General features: G+C 39.8%; 1 protein-coding gene and 1 non-coding gene across 2 annotated transcripts in view; both read right to left on the bottom strand.

Moving 5' to 3' along the window:
* HSD17B4 (hydroxysteroid 17-beta dehydrogenase 4) overlaps positions 1-26,764 on the bottom strand; it is an 86,554-nt gene that overhangs the window by 58,109 nt on the left and 1,681 nt on the right. Inside the window, exons 2-8 of the mRNA XM_026507818.4 lie at positions 23,502-23,555; positions 14,597-14,707; positions 12,114-12,173; positions 10,771-10,792; positions 10,615-10,661; positions 8,333-8,417; positions 7,075-7,262 (exon numbers count right to left, since the gene is read on the bottom strand). Of these exons, the coding sequence (XP_026363603.2) occupies positions 7,075-7,262; positions 8,333-8,417; positions 10,615-10,661; positions 10,771-10,792; positions 12,114-12,173; positions 14,597-14,707; positions 23,502-23,555 (567 nt within the window). The remainder of the gene's footprint in view (positions 1-7,074; positions 7,263-8,332; positions 8,418-10,614; positions 10,662-10,770; positions 10,793-12,113; positions 12,174-14,596; positions 14,708-23,501; positions 23,556-26,764) is intronic.
* Positions 24,178-24,250, bottom strand: TRNAM-CAU (transfer RNA methionine (anticodon CAU)). The gene has a single exon. It is a non-coding gene; the product is annotated as a tRNA-Met (tRNA).

Genomic DNA, 26,764 nt, shown 5'->3' with positions numbered 1-26,764 from the left:
GCTGGCAGAATAAGGTACATCCAGGACATCTAGAAGCTTGGGGCTGTTTGTCCTGAAATTCCACCCGTGTGTCTATCCCCTTCGCAGATTTTAATCTATATCTTTCACTGTAAAAATAACAAACCGTAACTGTGAGTTTAACAGCTTTGAGTTCTGTAACTTCTCCTAGAGAATCATCAAGCCTGGGGGTAATCTCAGCAGAGATCAGTGAGAACTCTACCATCACTGGTGGACGTGAAACTGGTTGGACCCGTGTGAAAATAACTGAGAATGAGCTTAAGTTCAGCATTTGCATATTCTCCAACCCAGCAATTTTACTTTTTAGGTACACATCCCAGAAAAATTCTGGGTCATGTCATCCAGGACACATGTACAAGAAGAGCAACACTGTTCAAAAAAGCAAATAAATTAAAAACAAGTCAAGATGCCCATTAATAAGAATTAGATAAATGCACACCATGGACTATTACATAGCAGTAAAAATGAATGACCTACGGCTACACATATCGTAAATTAATCTTAAAACTTGAACACTGCATGGAAAAAAAAAGAAGAATCCACAAAAGAAAAATATGGTATATTATGAGGATCAAAAACAAGCAAACCAAACGATAAAGTATTTAGCCTTGTATTTATTACTCTTAAATCAAGGATGAGGGAAAGAAAACCACAGATTTTCTTTCAGTGTTACCTCTTGGGGGAGTCGGGGGGAGAGGGGGGAGAATGAACAGACAAAAGATAGATGCAGGTTCTCTGTAATGCTCTAGTTTGGGGGTGACAGCTGGTCTTCAAGATGGCCACAATGATGCCCATCTCCTCTTTTTCACTTTTTCACAGTCCCCTCCCACAGTGTACCAGAGTTGGTCTGTGTCCAGTAGATAGAAGAGATGGTTTATCACTTCTAAAATTAAGTTATGAAAAATACTGCAACTTCTGTCTTGGTAGCTGTTTCTCTCTTTTGCCAATCATTAGCTCTGGGGGAAGCCAGCCGCCATATCAAGAGCAGTCCTGTGGAAGCCCACAGTTGAGAAACTGAGGCCTCCAGAGAACAGCTAGGCAAGAAAGGAGGCCTCTTGCTAACTGTCATGCACATGCTTGGAAGTGGATTCTCCCACCCAGCCAAGCTTTCCTATTACTGGAGTCCCAGCAAACACCTTCATTAAAACCTCACCAAAGACCCGCAACTTCCCAGCGAAGCCACCCCAGATTCCTTACCCCAGAAACTGTGGGAGATAATAAATGTCTATTGTCATAATTCACTAAGTTTTGGACTAATTTACTACATAACAATAAATAACTAATACAGCTTGGAAAGATAGTCATGGATATTTACTTATGATTGTTTTATTTCATGTAAAAAACATGTAAGTTATATATATATATTATTTTTGATTTATCAAATGTATTTCTAAGGGGGGAAGTAAAATTGTAAATGTCTCCACACACTAATTATAACAGCAGGTTCTTTAACAAATAATTCTTTTGCTAGCCTATAAGTGGGTATGTAAGAGGAAGAAAAGAAAAACTCTGGGGCAAAGTAAATTTTCAGCTTTCCTAAACTATAAAACAGTAATAAAAATCAAAATTTAAAAATAGGAAAAATTTACAATCTGAAGAAACTATTTTTTTTTCTTAGATTATATTTATTTATTTGGAAAGTGTGTGTGTGAGAAAGAGTGAGAGAGAGTGCGAGAGATGGGTGAGGGGCAGAGGGAGAAGCAGACTCCCTGCTGAGCAGGGAGCCTGACGCGGGACTCAATCCGAGGACTCCGAGATCATGACCTGAGCCGAAGGCAGATGCTTAACCGACTGAGCCACCCAGGTGCCCTGAAGAATCTTTTAAAAACGATCTGTAACAACTCTCTTACTTTACAGAAGACAAAACAGGTCCAGCAAGATTTAATTGTCTAAAGTAGATCTCATTTTCCAAACTTCTTTTACTAGAATATGGTGGGCACAAAGGATGGTACAGTAAACATTACCTAACATCTCGAGAGGTACAGACCTGTTCAAATAAGTGGAACATTCTCAACAAAAAAACAAATTTAAAACCTAAAGTTGTCAGCATTTTCTTGAAAACTTACTGCTTTCCAAAGAGTGTACAGCCTAGAGCAAAAAACTGATTAAGGTAGAAATCTAGCAGAAGAATGACAAACACGAAATTCCGAATAGTGTTTATCTCTTGGCATGAAGCGGAGGGTACAAAAGAATAGAGGGTACAAAGTTAGACTACCAAGTTATCGGTAAGGTTCCAATTCCAGGGTTGAGTAGCAAGTTCCTAATGATTCATTATATTTTCATGCTTTTCTTCTTCCCAGTAACACCGCGAAGTGTTAAACAGTAACACTGTTTTGCATATATATGTAGTATTCTACTTAAAAGGAAAAAAAAATTGTAACTGTCCTTCATTGTAATTTGGTTTCTTTAACAAGAATTACCATGATATGAATATGAGAATATAGAGTTTTTAAAATAAGGAACTTTTTAAAATGGCCTTGATGACAAAGAAAAGGAAAAAAAAAAAGAGATCTCTGGTCCAAATAGTTATTCTACATTAAAGTGAAATGGTCAAGCACAGCTCTTAGCAAAGGCTAGCAAGTACATCCTTCGTATATGTTCTAAGTTCTAAGATGAATGTTAGCTCAAATGCAAAAAGTAAAGGGTACTCCAAATAAGTATCTGTTCCATGAAAAAGCTAATTTTAAAATAATTCCAGTCATAAATTTTTTTAAAGATTTTATTTATTCATTTGAGAGAGAAAGAGTGAGTGTGTGGGAGAAAGAGCACGAGAGAGGGGTGAGGGGCAGAGGGAGAAGTAGACTCCCTGCAGAGCAGGGATTTCCCCGGAACTCCAGGATCATGACCTGAGCTGAAGGTGGATGCTTAACTGACTGGGCCACCTAGGTACCTCTCCACTCATAAATTGTATTGAACCATTTCAGAGAAGCAACTTTTTTTTAATAAGATTTTCTTTTTATTTATTTGAAAGAGAGACAGAGAGACAGAGATAGCGAGAGAGATAGCTAGAGAGGGCATGAGCAGTGAGGAGAGGGAGAAGCAGACTCCCCATGGAGCAGGAAGCCTGTGGACGGGATGACCTGAGCCGTAGGCGGACGCTTAACCAACTGAGCCACACAGGCGCCCCAGAAAGCAACTTTTAAAATATTATGAAGATTTTCCTTTTAGAAATGTTAAAAACCAGAAGTATTAAAAACCCCACGGTTTTCCACGAGTCAAGTTTTCTACGTATTATATAGCTAAGTATAAGCATAGGCTCTCAATCATACACTATGAAAGAACAAAGGTGGAAGATTCGCATTGCCCAACTTCAAGACTTACTATATAACTACCAGTAATCAAAACCACTGGTAAAAGGACATAGACAGAGATCAGTGGTACAGAGCACATTATACAGAAACAGACCCACACCTATGTGGTCAAATGATTTTCCACAAATGGGCAAACGCAACCCAAACCAAGAATGAGTACTAGTCTACAGGACAAATAAACTAGTTGCTTCAACAAATAAATAACTTTTTTAGACAACAAATTCTTGTATTAAATAAAAGAAGAACTATAATAACAAAATGCCTGTGGACTTTATCTGGATCCCTGTGGAATAAGCCAACTCAAAAAAGATATCTTTTAGTAAACTGTAATATTAATCTGGTATTAGGTGATGTTAAAGAATTATTTTGTTTGGGGCGCCTGGGTGGCATAGTCCTTAAGCGTCTGCCTTTGGCTCAGGGCGTGATCCCAGAGTCCTGGGATCGAGCCCCACATCAGGCTCCTCCGCTGGGAGCCTGCTTCTTCCTCTCCCACTCCCCCTGCCGGTGTTCCCTCTCTCGCTGTCTCTCTGTCAAAAAAATAAATAAAATCTTTAAAAAAAAAAAAAAAAGAATTATTTTGTTTGATGTGATAATGGCATTGTGGTTATAATGCCCCTATCTGTCAGAGATAGATTTCCAAGAATTTATTAGGTGGAATATAAAGTGTAAGATTTCCTGTGAAATATGATAGAATAAAAAGGAAGAGAGTGACAAAAAAAAAAAAATCATTTTGAAATACTCCCAAGCACTCAACTTTCCTTAACGAAGGGCTATCCTCACAGGAGACTACCAGAGCCTTATCTGTCCTAGGGGAAGGGCAATTAGACAAGTGGAGCCTCTCTAGCTCTCTTGTCTCAATTAAGGGGAGGGTGAAGAAATGGCTAAGAAACTCTTCTGAAAGTCACAACCCAGGACTCTGACTCACTAAACAAAATGGAGATTTCATCATAAGATTATAGAACATTCCCCCGACACTCACCCCCCGTAACTTACAGCCACATCAACAGGGCTCCAGTATAAGAACAACGGATAACTAGAGGGCTCCAAGAAACACACTCTAGTTAACAAGGAATTTCTAGGGAGACCCAAAGACAACAGGGAACACAAAGACAAGGACATACAGGAAAAAAGCCTCTGACACAGAAAGCTACAGCAAACAATTAACACGGCCTAACTCCTCACAAAATAAACTTAAAACCTCATACTAAAGGCCTATTTACCTCACTTTCTGTTACCCTGATATCACGTTCAGCTTTCAACAAAAAGTTCAAGGCAGGCTAAAAGGCAAGAAAAGCCTAAGCTGGAGAGACAAAGCAAGCATCAGAATCAGACTCAAATATAACATTTTGGAATTAGCAAAATGGGAATTTAAAATAGCTATAAATCATATGCTAAGGGCTGTAACAGAAAAACATGCAACAGATGGCCACTGTAAGCAGAGAGATGAAAACCAAGAAAAAATCAAAAGGAAATGCTATAAAACCAAACAATGTAACATGAAAAAGGAATCAGTGAGCTTAAATATATGTCAATAGAAACTTCCCAAATTAAAATTCAGGAGTAAAAAAGAATTTATGTATGTATGTATGTATGTTAGAGAGAGTGTGCACTCGAGCAGTGGAGGAGGAGCAGAGGGAGATGGAGAGAGAAAATCTTAAGCATGTTCCATGCCCAGCTCGGAGCCAAATGTGGGGGTCGATCTCACAACCCTGAGATCATTACCTGAGCCAAAATCAAGAGTCAGACGCTTAACCAACTGAGCCACTCAGGAGCCCCAATAAAAAAGAATTTTGAGAGGGGAACAGAATATCATATAACTGTGGGACAATTACAAAAGATATAACATGCACATAAAAGGAATATTAGAAGGAGAAGAAAGAAACAGGAAAAATATTTAAGTAGTAATGGCTGAAAGTTTTCCAAAATTAGTGAAAAACACCAAACTACAGATCCAAAAGTTCACAGGCAATCATGCAGTATATTGCCAAAAATCTCCACCTAAGTATATTATATTCAAACTGCAGAAAAACAAGGAGGAGGGGCGCCTGGGTGGCACAGCGGTTAAGCATCTGCCTTGGGCTCAGGGCGTGATCCCAGCGTTATGGGATCGAGCCCCACATCAGGCTCCTCCGCTATGAGCCTGCTTCTTCCTCTCCCACTCCCTCTGCTTGTGTTCCCTCTCTCGCTGGCTGTCTCTATCTGCATTAAATAAATAAATAAAAATCTTAAAAAAAAAAAAGAAAAAGAAAAGAAAAACAAGGAGGAAAATCTTGGGGGAGGAAAAAATGCCTTGCCTATACATACAAGGAAAGAATTATGTCAGACTTCTCTTCAGAAACCATGTAAGAAGCAAGAGGAGGGTAGAATGAAATACTTAAGTGTTGAAAGAAACAAACTACCAATCCAGGATCCTGTTTCAGTAAGATTATGCTTCAGAAGTTAAAGAGATTAAGGGAATAAAAAGATAAGCTACAGACTGATAAAAAAAAATTTTACAAAACGCATATCTGATAACAAACTTATTTACAAGATATGCAAAGAATGCTAAAAACTCAACAATAAGAAAACAAGCCACCCAATTTAAAAATGAGCAAAAGATGTGAACAGACACATCACCAAAGAAGACTGATAAATTACAAATGAGCATAGGAAAAATGCACAACACCACGTCATTAGGGAACTGCAAATTAAAACATGAGACACTACTACAGACCTATCCTCAGAAGTACTAAAAAGCAAAAGACTGACAACAAGAAATGCCTACAAAGATGTGGAGCAACGAGAACTCTCCTTCATTCCTAGTGGGAATGCAACAAGACACAGACCTTTTGGAAGACAGTTTGGAAATTTCTTACAGAGCTAAACAATCTTAACATACAATCCAGCAACCAAGCCCCTTGGTATTTACTCCAAGTTGAAAACTTATGTTCACACAAAAATCTGCACATGAATGTTTACAGCCACTTTATTCATAACTGCCAAAAGCTGGAAGCAACTAAGATGTTTCTCATTCAGTGAATGAATAAATGAATTATGGTACCTCCATACCAGGGACTATTATTCAATGATAAAAAGAAATGAACTTCAGTCCTGCCCAACATCTGAAAGAGGGGAGGATGAAGAGGTGAATCATGGGGGATTTTCAGGGCAGTGAAACTATTCTATATAATAGAATTCTGTATATAACAATGGATACAGAACATTATGTGTTTGTGAAAACCCAGGCAAATGTACAAAACAGAGTGAGCCCTAATGGTAACTATGAACTTTGGTTAACAATAATAGATCAATATTAGTTCATCATTATAACAAACGTAGGGCACTAATGCAAGATGTTAATAACAGGGAAAACTGTCTTTACTATCTTGCCCAATTTTTCTATAAGCCTAAAACTATTCTAAAAAGTAGTCTATTAGTTTAAAAAATTATTATTACTATAAAATGGTCAAAATGCTATTACTTCATTCTATTAAAAAAAACAAAGATATATACATAGGTATTTATGTGTACCTACACAGAGAAAAAGAATGAAAGGTTATCCCTATGTGGTAGAACTATGGGTTATTTTGAAGTTTTTCCTTTGTGCTTTTCTAAATTTTCTATACTGAACACAAATTATACATAACAGTTTTTCAAACTGTAAGATAAATAACTTTTTAAACTATTCAGACAATGAAATATTTCTGCAAAACTCACTCCACACAGATTTGTGGCTAAGAGCACCAAAAAAATCTAAGCTACTTACCTTCGGTCATAATGCTTTGGGTCATCCGTGATCCAGCAGCAGGGGCAATAGTGTTACAATGAATGTTGCTCTTCCGGCCTTCAATTGCAAGGGTATTTGAAAGTCCCAGAAGACCCAGCTTTGCAGCACTGTAATTGGCCTGGCCAAAGTTGCCATATATCCCTGAAGCTGATGCCGTCATAACAATCCTAAAAGGAAAATCAATCTCTCAAAATCTCTTTTCCGTGTTTTGATAACACTGCAACTCTAAGACTTTTATTTTTTTTCTCCGTACTATTACACCCACCAAGAGCAATTCTGTATACTGTCATTAGGTTCCTACAGTCATGATGCATATATGAAAAATAATGAAAGTAATCTCTCAAAATTCAACTACAAGATTTAACGATTTTAAAAAGAATCCCTGATCGAGACCAAATGAATTCAAGTATAAGAATGCATATTCATTATCTACTAAAAAGAGCAATAAATATTTATAAACAAAGTGGCAATGTATAAGTTAAAGTTATGATAAGAAACATTAGAAAAATCAGTTCTAATTCTTTAGTTCTCATTACTTTGTCCCTCTCTTTCTGGATAATATTAAATGCCTCATACTAAAACAATGCCTTCTCTAAAATATGACCCCATCTCACCCTATTTAGTGGACCAAGTAAAATAATTTGTATCATTTCTTTTCAGAACTTTGAGGGGTCAGGAGAAGCTAGAACTCTCCAATAGGAACAGGTATCACGAACAATTTCCTGCAAGTGGATGTGTGTGAACCCCAGGTTAACAGGAAGGAGCCACCTCCAGGCTCTGCCACGTTCTCAGTCACTCACACCGACAAAGCCACACTCCTATAGCTCCCAAACAGTTTCTAAAGACCAACTCATGTCGGACCAGTACCAGCGAGCTGGACACAGCACTCATCTCTCCTCAGTTGGTCAGTGGACACAGGATCATTACACTTTGGTTAGAGAATTAAGTATAGCTGAATCCTCAACATTTGTACACTGCTAGAATTATCAGAGAACACCAGGAAATTAGTTCATAATGAAAAGTAAGAGGTGAAAAGAAATATAAAGTTGGCCAGCTCAGCTAATCCACAACTAATGACACTAATTTAACGACAGGGTATATGCCAAGAGTTCATTAAAAGCCTGCACATGTCTGAAGAGAGCTTTCTCAATGTCAAAGCACTTATCTTTCCCAGCACACGAGGACCCACGCACAGCATCCCCGACCCCCCACTTCCGACAGTCACACGCAACTCTACCTTCCAAACTTCTGCTTCTTCATATGCTCCCAAGCTGCCCGGGTCACTTGAAATGAGCCTCGCAAATGGACTCTGTGGATTATATCTAAAACAATATATTATTTGTATCCGGTACTTTGTCAAAAATTAGATAGGCATGTCTCAGAATCAACGTAAGTAATGATTTATTTATACAAAGATGTTCATTTTACACCGAGCATTCAAAATCAACTACCGTCATATTGCTCTCTCAGTAACCATTTTTGCTTTTGTCCCAGTTATGTAACCAATCAATAGTTCATATCCATCCTCCCCATAATTTATAATAAAATTACTGTAATCCCTGTACACATCTAAATTCAATACCTTTAATTTATGCCTACTTTACATAAAAATCCACTAATACAAACATCCAAGAATTTTACACATATAACTGGGACTCAACACAAATATTAATTAAAGCGTAATGTGTACAATTGTTTAATCACAATGCTCGGCACGTGAAAGTACAACACTGTATGTCAACTATACTTCAATAATGAAAATTTTAATGAAATAAATTTTAAAAATCTTTAAAAAGCATACTCATAAACTACACAGTTCACTGTCCAGAAATGTTTGCCAATTCCTCACTATTTCCCTATATCCCTATTTTCACCAGGGTGAGTTGCAAATGAGTTGGGGCAGAGGGGGCCAGAAAATGGAGGGAGAGAGGGAGAAGTTAGGGGAGAGAGAGAGAGGCCCATCTGTTTTTAGAGATGTCAATCTAATGAACAGACAACTTGGGGAATGATTCAGATAGACAAACAACTCTAGATTTAATTTTATTCTTTTAATTATCAAGTTTTTCTTTTTTTTTTTTTTTAATTTTATTTATTTAGCAGAGATAAAGCACAAGAAGGGGGAGCAGCAGGCAGAGGGAGAAGCAGGCTCCCCGCTCAGCAGGGAGCCTGACTGACTTGGGGTTCGATTCCAGGACCCTGGGATCATGACCTGAGCTGAAGGCAGACGCTTAACTGACTGAGCCACTCAGGCATCCCCAATTATCAAGTTTTTAAGCACTTTTAAAACCCTGATACGATTTATTTCCGTTTCGATCTGGAACCTCAAAAAATATTTTCATGCGTATATTAGAAGAATAATGTAAATGTGAAAAGAGGAACTTTAAAAAAAAAAGAAAAAAAAAGGGGGGGGACGGGTCCCCAGGGGGTTAGGAGTGGTGAGCTTCAGATGAAACCAGAGGAGGAAAAGGCCCGGCCCGCCAGAGCATACAGGAAATCAACAACGTAAGCCCCCTTGGCCAACAAATCCTATCTTCCTCAGTTCTTTTTTACCTGGTGCTTAAAATGGAAAGAGGAAATTAAAAGCTCTTCTTTGCTTAATTCTAAATCACAAAGATACTTTGCTTCTTCCCAAAGAACTCTGGCAATACACCCCAGAAGCACTATACCCCAGAAGCATGCTCCATCGACAGTGATAGCTCACTTAGCATGCTTCCCACGATTCCAGCCACCATTATTTGTTTAGTTCTAACAGTCAATGAAAGTAAAGGCACAAAGGGTGCCTGGGTGGTTCAGTTGGTTAAGCATCTGCCTTCAGCTCAGGTCATGATCTCAGGGTCCTGGGATCAAGTCCGGCATCAGTCTCCCCGCTCACTGGGGAGCCTGCTTCTCTTTCTACCCCTCCCCCCACTCATGCTTGCTCTCAAATAAATAAGCAAAATCTTTAAGAAAAGAAAGTAAAGGTATGAAGAGCGAACAGGAAAAAAAAAAGTGATTTATTATTTAAACTCAATCTTTCCAACGTGGCATTCCTCATGGGACTTTCTCCTACTCGTTGGAAGCTTCAAACTTGCATCTAGGGTTTCCCCCACACCAGTTCTCAGATCTCCAGCATCTTCAAGGCCCCAGCCTCCCTTCCATATCCTGCCCTTGTTCTTGAAATAAGAATCGCACCAGTAGCAAAGCATGTGGAAGACTGTTGAGAGTCAGTACGGCTGGAAAATGCTAACAGCTTCTCAAGAAGAAAAAGGGGAAAACGAATTGAAAGACAAAAATCTTTTCAGGTAACTCCCGCCAAATGATTTAAAACGTTTTCATTCATCGAATGTCAAGAGAAAACAGGTTACTTCCCACTGCTGTGGTCATTTTCAGTCGCAAAGCGTATTCACCATGTTCACCATCTACAGTAGCAGAAGCAAAAGCAGGCAGAAGCAGGGTTTTCCTTACACGTACAAATGAGTCAAATATGAAAAGGCTAAAAGGATAGGTATGCTCCAGAGACCTGTGTCACAAACAACTTACCCCAGTCTTCGTCACTTATCCTAGCAAAGGAATTGTCCCTCAGAATCCTAAAAACAATGACATTACATAGGTTAGAGGGAGGAGTAGCCACTTTTAACAAACCCAAAAACTTCGCACGTACATCATTCTACTCAAAATGAAAAAAGAAATACTCACCCAGCATTGTTGACCACAACATCTACAATATAAAAAAATCCAAGTCACAAACATAAAAGCAAGTATGTTAATTTGCATTGGCTTACAACTCATATTTCTTTCAAAACTGGGCTTTTTCTCCCCACCAGAGAAAAGTAAATAATAATTGTAGCAGAAGAACAAAAGTTTATAGCTATAGCAAAACAAAACAAAACAACCTGATTCACAAGTATCTCATCACAGTAGAGCTTTCCTCTCAAATTTACATATGTAAATGTTTCCACCTCTACCTTCCGCCAAAATTCTATCAGCTGTTGCCCAACTCTTAGGTTCTTAGCATTCAATGGTAACCACATGCCCGCCCTCACTTAACCTCAGAATTCACTCAGAAAGTTAAAAGTTTAAAAGATTTTTCTTTGCCACTCAAGAGTCAAAATTTCAGAAAGGAAACTATTATAGAGTTAGAAACTGATGGCTTATCTTACCACATAATTGTATTCTCATTATTTAAAAAAAAAGAAATCATTTTTTTAAGGCTCAACCATCATCCTGGGGCTATTCTCACCCTCTTACTTTACGTCTTCGTGGCCACTATCCCTCCGTCAAATTGTATGTAAAAAGTCCCTTAGAAGCTCAACCCAACATAACCAGAAAAACAAATCTACTAGACTTGGGGAAAAAAAAAAAGGCAGAGGAAGCACATTCAAATTACAAAAATTAATGTTTTTTAGACTGTAAACATGGTGGGCTTATCCATAGGGATGTTTCCCTGTAGTAACTCAATAACTTTTTACTAAAAAATAAAAAAAAAATTTAAAATAACCTTTTACTAAGAATGTGTGGAACTAAACCAGGAAGATTATCTAGAGAGGGAGAAACTCAATAACACATTTGAAATCCTTCTCAAAAATAAAGATTTTTATTACATATACCTCATCTTAATTAATTCACAAGGTAGTGAATCCTTATAATCCAAATCATAATTATCTAAAAGATTCCACAGGGTCTTCTATTGTCAAAATATTTATTTTATAAACATATTTGGGCATAATTAAATTTTCATAAATAAGGAAATGCTCCTAATTTTTTTTGAAGTTTGTAAGTCCAACAAAATATAAAACAAACTCAATATATTTTTGCATAAAAAAATGCCACCTCGAGCCTTTTGTGGAATAAGGTAGGGTATGTAAGATAATCAATTGGTAAAAGAAATCTAAAAACTTGGCTATATAAATAAATAAATATAAATAAAACCTTGGTTATAAAGAAAGAAGGAATTTTTTATAAACAAAAGTAAAATCAAAAAATTTGATTACGAAGACAGAAGCTGCTCTGTTAGTGCCATAAACACAAAGAAACATCACCTATTCTTCCAAAAGCTTCTAGTGCTGTCCTCACAACCTTCTCTCCTGCTTCCACTGAATCTGGAGGAAAGGAAAATTAGTTACAAAACATCAGTAATATCCCTCAGAAATAAGTTCTAAATTCTGTGGATCAGAGCACGTGACAGATCCTATTTACTCAACAGAATTCATTTCCACAAAAATAAATTCATACTGCAGGCACGTAACAAATCAAAATACAGATGATCTAATGTGACAAAGGAAGTGTAGCCCCTAAAACAATATTTTAACTTACCAAAAAATAAAAATTAAAAAATTAAAAAATGGAGAGGGGAATAAAAAAAAATGTTGGCAATACTATCCAAAGCAACACTGTCTAAAACAACTTTCTGTGAGGACGGAAATGTCTTATCTCTATAGTAATACAGTAGCTGCTATCCACATGTGGCTACAGAGCCGTTGAAATGTGGCTAGTATGACAGACAAACTGACTATTTAATTGTTTAATTTGTATTTAATTTTAAATAGTCACAGGCACTTCCCCTTAAAGATGCAAATCAGAATTTACAAGGGAGGCGAGGGGGTACATGTTTAATGGGAAAAAGCATGTTCAACACTATATAACTACATATGGAATGAAGCCGACTGTACATTACTAAGTACAAAAAGCAAAGCTCAACAAAATAGAGTGGCTTTCTTACTTTCTGTTCATCAGCCCAGGGGAAGAGCTTATATCCCTGGAGTTGTGTGTCTGATGGTCAGGTATCAACATCCCACCGTCTCTCTCTACGTTCTCTGCAATCACTGGGGAGGAGCAAGGAAATATATTCCCTTCCCTGAGATCCGTATAGTCCTGAGTTAGATCTGCCAAAAATAGGCACCCATCTAAAGAATGGAGAAGTAGAAGACTACAGATGCAGGCAAATCTTGGGACCAGAGTGCAGAGCAGACTGCTGAGCCGTGAGAACATGACAAGGTCATCCAACAGCATCCAACAGTTTTCTTGTCGCATGTGCCCAGACCTTCTGATGATGACGCAAACCTCTAATTCTTTGGATGAAAATCCTTCATACTTGGAAACCTGCAAGGGCTTCTGCTTTCCTAACTGCAGCTTGATTGACTGATAAGGGCTGCATATCAAAACTGGGGGGAGAGGAAAGGCAGAGTCTGGAATTTTTCTCATTATAAAATAGATTTTTTAAACTCCAGAATTAAAAAAATAAAAAGAAAAACAAAGTTGAAAACATTTTTGTAGATCTTCAGTGAGAAAATAAGATACTAAAATATGTCACATTTTTCCCTGAACACTCAGAACAAATCATATCCTATTTCCTTCCCTTTAAAATTTCAAAATCAAGTGACTGGCAATCTAATTTTACCTCTGGCTAATAAAAACTATCGAATTTGCAGAAAAGTTAATAAGTACTCGCTTTTTAAAATAAATCTATTCAAGAAGGTTCCTTATGGATACTATTAGAATCAACATATCAAATGCTGTTTTCCTCATGGCTTTATTTTAATGCCTAACTTTGATTCTTAGGTTTTTATAAAGGTAAGAAAGTTACATGGAGCAATGATTACTTGTGCAAAATGGAACTTGGTGTTTGGACACCAGAAAGGAGACACTTTGCTTCCTACGCTATATTACTACAAGAATTTTTCTTTTTTTGTTTAGTGGGATTTTTTTTTTTAATTTATTTGACAGAGAGAGACAGCCAGTGAGAGAGGGAACACAAGCAGTGGGAGTGGGAGGGGGAGAAGAAGGCTCCCAGCAGAGGAGCCCGATGTGGGACTCGATCCCAGAACGCCGGGATCACACCCTGAGCCAAACGCAGATGCTTAACGACTATGCCACCCAGGCGCCCCCTACAGGAATTTTTCTAAAACAATTTGTAAAAGAAGAATCTAATGTTATTCTGTAGAAATATCTAAAACCTTTTAGCTAAAATGGATCTTTTAGGGGCGCCTGGGTGGCACAGCGGTTACACGTCTGCCTTCGGCTCAGGGCGTGATCCCGGCGTTGTGGGATCGAGCCCCACATCAGGCTCCTCCGCTATGAGCCTGTTTCTTCCTCTCCCACTCCCCCTGCTTGTGTTCCCTCTCTAGCTGGCTGTCTCTATCCTGTCGAATAAATAAATAAAATCTTTTAAAAAATAAAAATTAAAATAAAAAAAATAAAATAAAATGGATCTTTTAAGAACAAGAGCACATTCCTACCCACATCATTAATCATTTACTGATTTTTATCATGTGCTGATTAATAAAAATGTTAAATAAACAATATGCTGAAAGTTAAGAGTTGTGAAATAATCTACATCAAAAGTTTTTAAAAACCTTATATATTATATAAATAAACAGCCAAACAGATTTGGCTGCCTTGGAGAAAATCTAATCTCATAATCACTCTGGAATGCTGAGACATTTGCTCAATGATTATTAACGTGAGCAAAAGGATTAGTCGAAGGAAAATGCAAGAAACGGGATAGCTCATTCAAATATCATACCATAGTTGGCCACGGCTTTTCCACCTTTACTTCTTATTTCTTCAACAACCTTGTCAGCAGCTGCCAAGGAGCCTTTACTCAATCCCTTCATGTCCCCTCCTAAGTCATTCACTGCAAATCAAAAACAAAAAAGAACTCATTTCTAAACCTCAGAATACGAACTGGAAATAAAATCCCATTGTGAGTGTATTTCTTCTGTCATCTCAATTCCTCCCAACCCCGTCCCCATCTTATGAAACATGCCAGGAGATACATACTTTCAAACATGTCTTTCTGCTTCTAGAGAGAGAGATGAAGCAGCAAAAAAATATATTTTTTAATATAGATTTTATTTCTTTATATGACAGAGACAGCCAGCGAGAGAGGGAACACAAGCAGGGGGAGTGGAAGAGGAAGAAGCAGGCTCCTAGTGGAGGAGCCTGATGTGGGGCTCGATCCCAGAACGCTGGGATCACGCCCTGAGCTGAAGGCAGACGCTTAACGACTGTGCCACCCAGGCGCCCCAGCAAAAATATTTAAACACTGGTTCAGGTCATGAGATTTTTAACTTTGCAATGCTTTTACTTTCTTGAAAAGAAAAAGAACATGATTCAACTCACTTTCAGCAAAAAAGAAGAAAAATATTCATGAAACATACTGTATCAGGGTCTACCATAAAAGAAATAAAAATTATTGTTAAAAGAGATCAGAAACTGAATACAGAACTCATATGTGTTCAGCCACTAGTTGATACCATGACTCCACGTTAAATGTTTAATGGCAGACCATACTCACTGCATAACATCTCGCTGCATCCAGTTTTACAGATACGAACATTCATCAAGCACTTACTATTCGCAAGGAAATTGTACTACAGAGGGGCACAGAGATGTAGGAGAACGGTGCTGGTTCTCAAAGACTTTCTCATCTACTGAACGTTAAGCGTGGGTTGGCTGGAGTAACACACAGATTTTAACAATAAGTACATAAAGACCAACAGAACTAAATAATGGGGACAAAATACAAAAGTTCGTGTCTGTCACAATTTCAAGTTTACAAAATAACATGCCAAAACTAATGAGAAGATAACATAGATCAATTCCTAATAACTTGAAAAAAACAATTGAATAAAAACAGCTGGGGCAAAGAAATAATTTACATTGCAAAATGAACATTCTATAATAAAGTGATTATGTAAATTTAGAGAGGCAACAATAAAAAAAATTACTAGTTAATCAATGGCATGGTAATATACTAAAATTTAAGGCCTTTTAATACAAATTGATGGTTGCCACATCTGGGAAAAAAACATGACTTTTTTTTCATTTTAAAGAATGCCCCTCTCCGTCTCTCTGTTGGTTGGTTGTTTTGTTTTGTTTTGTTTTCTCATTCAGGTGAAGGTGGGATGGGGTTGGGTGGTTAAAGATGAGGGAATGAGGCAGGGAAAAAGCCAATGCCTAGCCACACCGAAAATCTGCTAAGTCAAATGTGTTTTCTTATAACTTTTTTAAGGTAAAGGGTTTTTCAGAAGGTGGACCGGAATGTATTTTTTTACCAATATAGTCTTATTGTCTGACTGCAAATAAAAACTGGTATGAAAACACAGAGTCATGGAAAGAGGCTTCCATTATTCTCCCTCAAGAGACGAAAAAAGATGATCAAGACTAAACTCCTCTTAATTGTCCATTTCCATGCAATTACTCAAATGACAGGAAACAACCAGTAAAACAATACCAGGAGTTTAAGACAGGCAGCTAACAGTCTTTTAAGAGACTTTTTAACTAAGTAAAGCAAACTTCAAACGCAAATCGGCAAACAGGATGTTTAAGAAAGAACTGCCCCATTGCGCAACAGAGCACTACCCTCAAGTGGAAACTGTTCAAAGTGCAAGCAAACAGGTAAGCACCGAAGCCTGGGTAAATAATTCACTGAGACCCATGCCATGCAGTTCAACAGAATCAGAACAAATTTACTCAGGACAAGTTTCTACATTAGAATGTACGCAATGAACACTGACCCCATTCATCACGTCACCGTCACCAGACCTAAATCACAGGGTTACAACCTGAACTAGAAAAGCACTTTTCTGGTTACAGGGTGAAAGCCTGGGATAGCAACAATGTGAAAAGAGTTTTTTGCAATTACATGCAAAGGAAAATGTATCCATACTATGTGACACGGTTACCATTAAATGGATGGCTAAAATTCTAAGGAATAATAATAAATAAGTAAACTTTTAAAATACCAATGGTACCTTATACTGGTGTATGCATACACAACATTTTCAAAGAACCCTTGGGTGCGCTGCAGCCTTTGATCTCCACAGAGCTTTTGAGAATGCTGGCAACAGCTGTTCCCAGTTTCACGGATGAGGAAAGTCGAAAAGTGTTAGGTAACCTGTCCCAGGCTCTAAGGCTGTATGAAATGGCAAATCCAGACTAGAACCGGGACCTACCACAATGCCACTCTGTTCCTCTCACGCTGTACACAGTTGCCTTTATCCTAAAAAGGATGTAACGTTTTCCGCTAAACAAAAAGGGAACAACAAAGAGTTGCCATACTGTTTTCACCGTTTGGCTGAAAGATACAATCACTCTCGTTCATCAGAGAGCTTCTCCAGAGTGGCCGTCGATGTTTCTAAATAGGTGAAGGGTCACAACATGCAGTGGTGGTTTAGATAGCAGGGTCTTAAATCAGCCTCCTGTACCTGATTTTCTTTGTCTGAACAACAACATGGAATCAAAGGTATCCTTACTGAGAGTGAAAAGGGAAACCGAGAAACTGATGGTCCAGAGTTCAGTCCTTGGACCTCTTCTCCTGCTCATCCACACCCACTACCCGGGTAACGTGATCCAGTCTCCTGGCTTCAAATGCCATCTATAAACTGAGACTATTCAGACTTACACAGTGGCAACCTGTCCCCCAACTACAGAGTCTTGTACACCAGCGCCTACCGAGTATCTCCGGCTGAGAGTCTAGCAGGAACATGGGCAAACCCTGCCGGATCCACCTTCACAATATACCTGCCATTCAACCTCTTCGCACCACGTCCACCCCTATGGCCTATTTAAATCACCACCATCTCTTATGTGGATTACTGCAGTATTGTGACAGGACTCTGTACTCCCTCTTCTCTCTCTCTAATGGAAAAATCGTCTAAGAGTGTACAAGAAGAGTTACTAGTATAAAAGCCCCAATGACCTCATCATCCTTCTCCACTTGCACTCTCGCTCCCCCACAGTCATTCTCTATGCAGCAATCAGAGCCATCCATTTAAAGCTTAAATCAGGTCATGATGCTCCTCTATTCACCAATGGCTTCCCACCTCAATCAGGGTAAAAGCCAGTCCTGACTCAGAGCTAAAGGACCTTAGGCAATCCGGCTTTCTGTGACCCCTCTGCTCTCATCACCCAGTTGTGTTCTCCTCGATGACCTTGCTCCAGCTGTCCTGGCCCTCTTGCTGACCCTGAACACAAGTGAGTCTGCTCCTGCCTCAAGACGAGGCACCAACCATGCCCCCCGCCACGGGCTCCTGGGCCCCGGATCTTCTCACGGCACAATCCTTCCCTGCCCCCAAGTCCCTCCTCAGAGTTCTTTTCCAGCCCATTCACTCTGACTCTCTCCCCACAGCTCTCTTCCTTATCTGATACAGTTTTACATACATATTTACTGTTTCCCCAACGCCCCCCCTCAACTAGAATGTAAGCTCCGTGAAAACAGGGACCCCATCTGTGTTATTCCCCACTCCATTCCCTCAGCTCCTAGAACAGGTCTTGCTACATGACAAGCACCCGATAAATAACTGTTGCATGAATAAAGGAGTCCATACGATGTTGTCTATTAACTGTATAACATATTTTTAGGTGGTTTTTTTTTTAAGATTTTATTTATTTGACAGAGAGAGAGATCACAAGTAGGCAGAGCGGCAGGCAGAGGGAGAGGGACAAGGAGATTCCCTGCTGAGCAGAGAGTCCGAACCCGGAATCAAGACCTGAGCCGAAGGCAGACGCTTAACCGACAGCCACCCAGGCGCCACTATTTTTGGTTTTTCTATCATTTAAAAATGATAAACGGCCCAGAGCTATTCTACAGCTATCTTTAAAGGCTGCCCCCAACAACCTGGGTTTGTGATAGTCACAGGAAGCATCTGCGGAAGCTGTGGGCATTGTGCATATAGCTCATTTATTATAAGCTGGAATCCACATGTGCCTTCTTGTGATCTTCCTCCATGTGTCATATAACTTATTCACTTAATCAGCACCTATGCCTTTTTCCCATTTATTTATTTTTTAATTTAAATTCTAGCTAGTTGGCATAGAGTTCAATATTGATTTTAGGAGTAGAGTTCAGTGGTTCATCATTTAGAACACCCAGTGCTCATCACAAGTGCCCTCCCCCGTCTAGCCCAGCCCCCACCCACCTCCCTCCATCCACCTTCCCTTTGTTCTCTATCTTAAGAATCTCTCATGATTTATTTGCCTCTCTTTTTCCCCCTCCCATATGTTCACCTGTTTTGTTTCTTAAATTCCGCATGAATGAAATCATCTGTCATTTGTCTTTCTCTGATTGACTCATTTCTGATAGCACAGCACGCTCTAGCTCCATCCACATCACTGCAAAGGGCAACATTTCATTCTTTTTGATGGCTGAATTATATTCCTCTGTGTGTGTGTGTGTGTGTGTGTGTGTGTGTGTGTGTGTGTGTGTTCTTTATCCACTCATCACTCAATGGGCATTTGGGCTATTTCCACAGTTTGGCTATTGTTGATAATGCCGCCCACGTGTCCTCCCTCGCATGTGTATTTTTGTATTCTGTGGGTAAATACCTACTAGTGCAGTTGCTGGATCGGAGGGTAGCTCTAGATTTAGCTCCGTGAGGCACCGCCATACTGTTCTCCAGAGTGGCTTCACAAGTTTCAGCAGATCACTCAGCAAAGCACTGAGCACGTGCTTGAGAGAATACATCACTGCCTAAGGCAGGCCCTTTTCTTTAAGAATCCAGAAAAGAGACACGTTTCATATAAGGAGGCTAGGATGCCCCGGAGCGAGCAAGACCTCGGGCTCACTTTGACATTTCCAGATCCTGAGCGCAGCACCTAGCACACGGCAGCCAGTCCCTACCATTGGCTCCCTTCTTTTCCCTTTACAAAGGCCTTTAAATTTTGATATCGCTTAATCCCCACCACCACCACCACCACCCCTCTCCCCCTGCCCCCCCCCCCCCGTAATAAGAGGGCGGGAGGTCATGTGGTTAGGCAGCACAGCCAGGACTGGAAGCGAGACCTGACTTCAGAGGCAGTGCCTTTTTCCCACCACGGTTCCCCTGTCGGCTGTGAGGATCACACCAGCAGTTGAAAACACGGGCGCTGGCATCAGGCCCCGGGGAACCCAAGAGTCATCTTTACCAGCCACTATGCAACAGCAGTGCGGGAAAGAAATCATGCCCATCTTAAAGGATCATGATTTCAATTATCCAAAGGTGCTACTTCTCCACTTCAAGAACTGAAAAGGTTCTGCCTTTCTAATGGTCAAAAGAGAGGTTCTTCTTGCTAGACCACCTAAGTCTTCTCTGTGTTCATGGCCTCAAGAGAAAACTAAGACTCGGAGTCCTACCTATGGCTCACCTTCTGAGAAAAGCCCATAACAATTCCACTGACAACCCTCACTTCAGGTGGGTGCAAACATTTCCTGAAAGACAGTAATTTGCACAACACTGAACATCCCTTATAACTATCAGCCAAAGGCTGAGTGGTTCTTCTACCCAGACTGAAATCTCCCAAAATTCTTTGTATTATGGAATATAAAACACAGCAAGTCAGAGAATATCTTTTGTGAAGCTTGGCCAAGGGACTTCCTCTGGCCAAGGAAACGGGAGTGGCAGGGGTGTGCTACCACAGAAGAGACTCAGGAGCCATCAAGTGGATCCACTGGTATTCTCCCTCTGTCCCCAGAACAGCAATGTCCCAGACAGAAGCTGCTCCTTTAGCTGGGATCCTGAAATTAGGAAGACACTAAGAGCAGAGACACAGGTGACCAGAGGCTAAAAGGCCACAAAAGCATACAATAATTCTTTATTACTGTAAGCCATTGAGGTTTTTTTAACCCAGCATAAGGTGACTTACATGAGAAACAAACTGCTCTATCCCTTTGGTCTTACTTCTTCTGGAACTCTGAGCTAGTCATACAATTATCTGGGGAATCACTTTTTCATAGACAAGATACTCTGATGTCATACCCTCGCTCCCGGGTTTATTTATTCCTTGACTTTTTCTTCCTTGTGTAAAAAATACACTGGGCAGAACAAAAATTAACAAAGGAGAAACAGTAGTGTGTGTGATACAAGCTGGAAGCAGGGTATCTGCAAAGCTAAACTAGGGGGCAGCAGCGGCCAGGGAAGAACAGAGCTCGCCGTTGGTCTAGAAAGTCCACAGGTAGGTCGTAGAATAAAAAGCAGTAGGAAAAAATCAGCCAAAAGCTAAGCCATTTCACATAGACTGACGTGTCGCCTAAACCAAACAAAATTGGGCTCTCCAACCAAGTATGACAAATGGTTTTCCAAGATACAAAATCTTCTGTCCTGCTAGATTTGACCAGCACTTGCTGCAATGACAAAATAAACCAACACACCCGACCTTTTTATCTTTTTGTTAAAACTCAAAAACTCCTGTTCTGAATATAATAAATTCAACGGTAAGAGATCAGTACAGGAAAACTGAGCCACACGAACAGACGTTGCTGTAAAAGTCTTTACAAAGTTAAGTTTATAAACTAAGATTATATCTTAATCCCACAAAAAACATGAATTTTATTCGATCAATCTCAAAGACACACCTGTCCCCTCCCCCACCCTCTCCAAGACGAGTCTGTGTGAAACAACAAAAAAGATCCAATGAACAAAGTACCTTCTTTGCACAAGGAAATAGTCTAGGTCCTTTAGGAGATACAGAGGATAAAACGGGGTCCTCACACTTACAGAACTGAGCAGAAATGTAAATAAGTCAAAAGTTATAAGGTAAAAATATTAAGAAACAGCAATAGAGCAGCCCACGGAATGGGAGAAGATACTTGCAAATGACACTACAGATAAAAGACCGGTATCCAAGATCTACAAAGAACTTCTCAAACTCAATACACAAGAAACAAATAAACAGATCAAAAAATGGGCAGAAGATATGAACAGACACTTTTCCAATGAAGACATACAAATGGCTAACAGACACATGAAAAAATGTTCAAAATCATTAGCCATCAGGGAAATTCAAATCAAAAACACACTAAGATACCACCTTATGCCAGTTAGAATGGCAAAAATTGACAAGGCAAGAAACAGTAATTGTTGGAGAGGATGTGGAGAAAAGGGATCCCTCTTACACTGTTGGTGGGTATGCAAGTTGGTACAGCCGCTTTGGAAAACAGTGTGGAGGTCCCTTAAAAAGTTAAAAATTGAGCTACCCTATGATCCAGCAATTGCACTATTGGGTATTTACCCCAAAGATACAGATGTAGTGAAGAGAAGGACCATATGCACCCCAATGTTCATAGCAGCATTGTCCACAATAGCTAAATCGTGGAAGGAGCCGAGATGCCCTTCAACAGATGACTGGATTAAGAAGATGTGGTCCATATATACGATGGAATATTACTCAGCCATCAAAAAGAATGACTTCTCAACATTTGCTGCAACATGGACGGGACTGGAGGAGATAATGCTAAGCGAAATAAGTCAAGCAGAGAAAGACAATTATCATGTGGTTTCACTCATTTATGGAACATAAGAAGTAGGAAGATCGGTAGGAGAAGAAAGGGAAGAAGAAAGGGTAGGGAATGAACCATGAGAGACTATGGACTCTGGGAAACAAACTGAGGGCTTCGGGGGGCGGGCGGAGGGGAATGGGATAGGCTGGGGATGGGTGTTGGGGAGGGCACGTATTGCATGGTGCACTGGGTGTTATGCGCAAGTAATGAATCATGGAACTTCACATCAAAAACTGGGGATGTACTGTATGGTGACTAAAATAATTTAAAAAAAAAGAAAGAAAGAAAGAAACAGCAATGGGTGGGGGGGAGAAAAGAAAGAAAAAGCAGTAACCACGTGGGTCTGTGGACCCTGACAATGAAATACCTTATGAAAATCTGGCAAACGGGGCCTGAACTATACACCCTGCGGCTAAATACCACAAGGTCAAAAGTTGTGCTCGTCACAAGAAGCAGATTGGATTAACAGACAGTGGATAGGTCTTTAAATAAGGAACATCCAAAGATTCTGTATCCCTTCCGTAAAGCTAACACCTGCCCTACACTGAGCACTCATTCAGTTACGCTCGCAAAGGTCTGGCAGCAGACAAATCCACTCCTGTGTGCCCATCACATCATGCCAGGCCCAAACATCTAAATTACCAACACCTCCCACCTTGTGAGCCTTCAATACAGAGTCTTCCAACTGATGAACCATAACAAAATTCATCTTTAAAAATTTGTTGGAAAAAGCTTCCATATGAAACATTTTGATAAAAGAGATTTAAAGAGAAAAAAAAAAAATTCTCTGGATTCCCTGACTCCAAACTTCTGGTCCTCAAAATGCACTTCTTATTCTTAACAATATATTTATATTTAAAGACAGTCACCTTGCACCGGCCTTCTCGGTCAAAAATTTACGGCTCACAGTTTACCAAATTCAAGAATTTCCTTTTATACAGTGAGTGCCTGACCGACTTTATCAATTCTGTTCAGTTGCAGATTCTGCAAAACTAGCCTACTTTAAAGAAGTTAGAGAGTCAGCCTGAAGGAGGAAAACTTTTGCTAGCAGAAGAATTACTGATGAAATTTGACCTTGACAAATTATTTGATGTAAACAGTGGCGGCTGACTTGTGATGACAGTACTTTCCATACCAGCTACTCACTAAAAAGAAAAATGTATCAACTTACCAACAACAGATGCACCTCTTTCTGCAAAAGCCAGGGCATAGGCTCGGCCCAGTCCTAATAAGAAAACAAAATCATCAAGAGAGTTGAAAATGTTAGCAATTTAGGGGGTCCATTCAATCAACCCCTATCTTAAAGTAACTGGAGGGCCCTCCCTGGTACTCTCCACATCTAGCTCACCTTGTTCTACTTACAGAGGTCAGAAAGCTTAAAACTGGGTTTTCCACCTATTCTGCCTACCATTTCCTACCCCTCCACCTAGCTGCTAGGAAGCTCCAAGTGAACTGGGTTCCACCATTCAAGGCATTCACACATGTGGAAGGTGGGAATGAGGCGGAAGTTTGCTTACAGTGACTTCTGGCTGTTGCCATTGGTTAAGAAGCTGCTTTCTTGAAGCTTTCCAGATATTAAGAAACAGTACATGGAGTGGCAACTTCTTGATCCAGTTCCCTCTTGATCTAGCTCCAGCTGGCAGCTTCCACTCTCTAGACCCTTGGCATCCAGTGGCTGTTTGGGCGGTAGCAGTTCCAACAGCAGCCCCCGGGGTAGCAGCTCCCCTACTGAACCAGTTCCAACGGTGCCAACAAGTCATTGCAAGAGGAACAGCGGAAGACCCAACTGCCTGCGGTGGTTTTTTTTGTTGTTTTTTTTTTTAATTTTATTTTTCTGAGTAGGCCCATGCCCAACATGGGGCTTGAACTCATGACCCTGAGATTATGAGTCACATGCTCTACGGACTGAGCCAGCCAGGCACCCCCCCAACTACCTGTATTAAATCCTTTCTTGCTTCAAATATCTAGCGATTTCTATATCCTGTACTGAACCTTGACTGCACAATTACCACACACAAAAAATATTTAATTTTATTTAATGTAAAAATACAAGGTGTCAATTTGTGATCCAAAATATATACATATACCTATACAGGTTTTAGAGGCATAGAATATCTCAGGAAGAATATATAAGAAACTGGCAATTAAGATGTTACCTCTGGGGAACAGAACTGTGTGACTAGCAACCAAGAGTGGAAGGCTTACTTTCCTATTACTTAAATCATTTAAACATGTACACTTTTTTTAAATTTAAATTACTTGATAAATTTAATTAGTAGTTCACATCGGGCTCCTTGCTAGCCTGCTTCTCCCTCTGCCTGCCACTCCCCTTGCTTGTGCACTCTTCTCTCTGACAAATAAATTAATTAATTAATTAATCTTAAAAAAAAAGAAGAAGAAAGAAGAAAGTGCTGAACCAATACAAATAACTCAAGTCTTGTCATATTTTATCAGATCAAGGCTGAAGCACTGGTTCTAAGCATTGTTTTTTTTAAGGAAATCAAATGCTTATGACCTGAGGACCCGAACGCAAAATTAATGGTAACACAGTAGAAAATCATCGGATGAAAGGACTCGGGTGGGTCTGTGGTAGAGAGAGTGACCTAATTCAATCAGAGAATTGTCTCGACTTAAAATCAAGTGATATAGTTCTCTCAAGAGGTAACGTAAGTGATGTTCCTTTATCATTAAGGCCCATAGAAACTATACACAAATCTGCAAATAAAGTAAAAAGTGACAGTCTCCTTTCGTTTCCAACACCACTAGCCCATTAGCAGATTAGGAAGGGTCCTTGCATGTTTTAATATCTGTGTTTATATAAACATTATTTAAGTACTTTATGTCCATTAGTCTGCCTCCCCAATTAAATTATAAGGTCCTTGATGGCTGAGATTGAACACGCTACTCTTCTGCATTTCCCACAACGCCCAGCACAGCTTTAGAGTCAAATGCAAAAAAGTTAAATCCAAGAGCCTCCATTTTGTCATAATCTCTTAATACCCCCACACCTTCTTAATTCTTCATTCTCTTCTCACCCACACCTAAACCCATTGCCAATCACCCTTTCTCCCTTTTTTTATTTTACCCTGATTTCTTTAGCACTGTCAAATCTCAGTTGATTCTTAGACTGCTTGTGCAGGGTTCTCTCAGCTGGTTTACACTCCTAAGTTAACAACAAAATTCCTGAAAATAGCTTCCTAGACCATTTCCCTTTCTAGCTTTACCAACTGAAGGAATTCAAATGACTCCAACACCTCTCCTGTGACTTCAGAATCTCCAGCTCTCACTAGCTCCAGATCCAACATCTGCTGTCTCAGAACCATCTGAAATTCAAAATGGCTGGACTGACTTCCTTCTTCCATGGCCCAAATCCTCCACTGTCGACAGTTACATCCCCAACAACCACTTCGGTCAGTCAATAAATGGCTATTATACCCTGTTATTCCCGTTATACCACCAATCATGGCAAAATACTCACAGTCGAGTATAGTGCTTGGCTTGACAAGCAAAGAGAAGTGCCTGGACAATTCTATAACTCTCCTTCAACGTTTCCCAATAAACTAATCTAGATTTCAAGCTAAACGACAGCACCTGAAAAGTGCAGAGATATTTCTCTTTTACTAAGATGTTATTTATTGCTTTGAGAGACAGAGAGAGAAAGAGCACAAGCAGGTGGAGCCGGCAGAGGGAGAGGGAGAAGCAGGCTCCCCGCTGAGTAAGGAGCTGGATGTGGGACTCGATCCCAGGACTCTGCTATCATGACCTGAGCCAAAGGCAGACCTGAGCCACCCAGGTGCCCTGATGTGTTTCTCTTTCTCTGTCAAATGGGAGTGGGTTGGAGTCAGACTAATTGTCAGACACAGGTCCAGCAAGCACTCATGGACACCCTCCTGGGACGTTCAGCACTGCCTCAATTCTATGCGTATGATCTCTAAATGAGAAACCCAACACCTCAAGCACAAGTCTCCGTGACAGAACTGCAATTTGACCTCTGTCTCCCCTCCTCAACGATGACCTAGGACAGTCTTCAACTTCACTACAAAATTATATTTCTCCCTCAGATCGGCAAGAGCCGATCACCATACCATAATCCAGGCAAGGGAAAGTCTGCAGGGCTCTATAAAACCGGAGGTACTAAGTCCATAACTGTCTACTCACAACTCATTAATGACTCAGAAAATCAATTTAGTAGGTTGCAATATGCATTTACTTAATGAAATAGAAAATTTTAGAGTGCACCTCATTTACTGTGTATCGTGTCATGAATGGGTGTCCTGGGTCATGTTGCAAAATGTCTTTCATACTGTGAATCACTCACTATTTGAACAGGATTAAAACACTGAGTGCTTCACTTAATTATTTCCATCAAAAGCAAAGTGAAAACAAAATGTTTTCCAGGGATACCTGGGTGGCTCAGTTGGTTAAGCAACCAAC

This window comes from Ursus arctos, unplaced genomic scaffold (genome assembly GCF_023065955.2).
Source record: "Ursus arctos isolate Adak ecotype North America unplaced genomic scaffold, UrsArc2.0 scaffold_5, whole genome shotgun sequence".
Classification (NCBI taxonomy): Eukaryota; Metazoa; Chordata; class Mammalia; order Carnivora; family Ursidae; genus Ursus; species Ursus arctos.
Note: the sequence above shows the minus strand (reverse complement) of the source record. Positions and strands in the feature narration are given on the sequence as shown.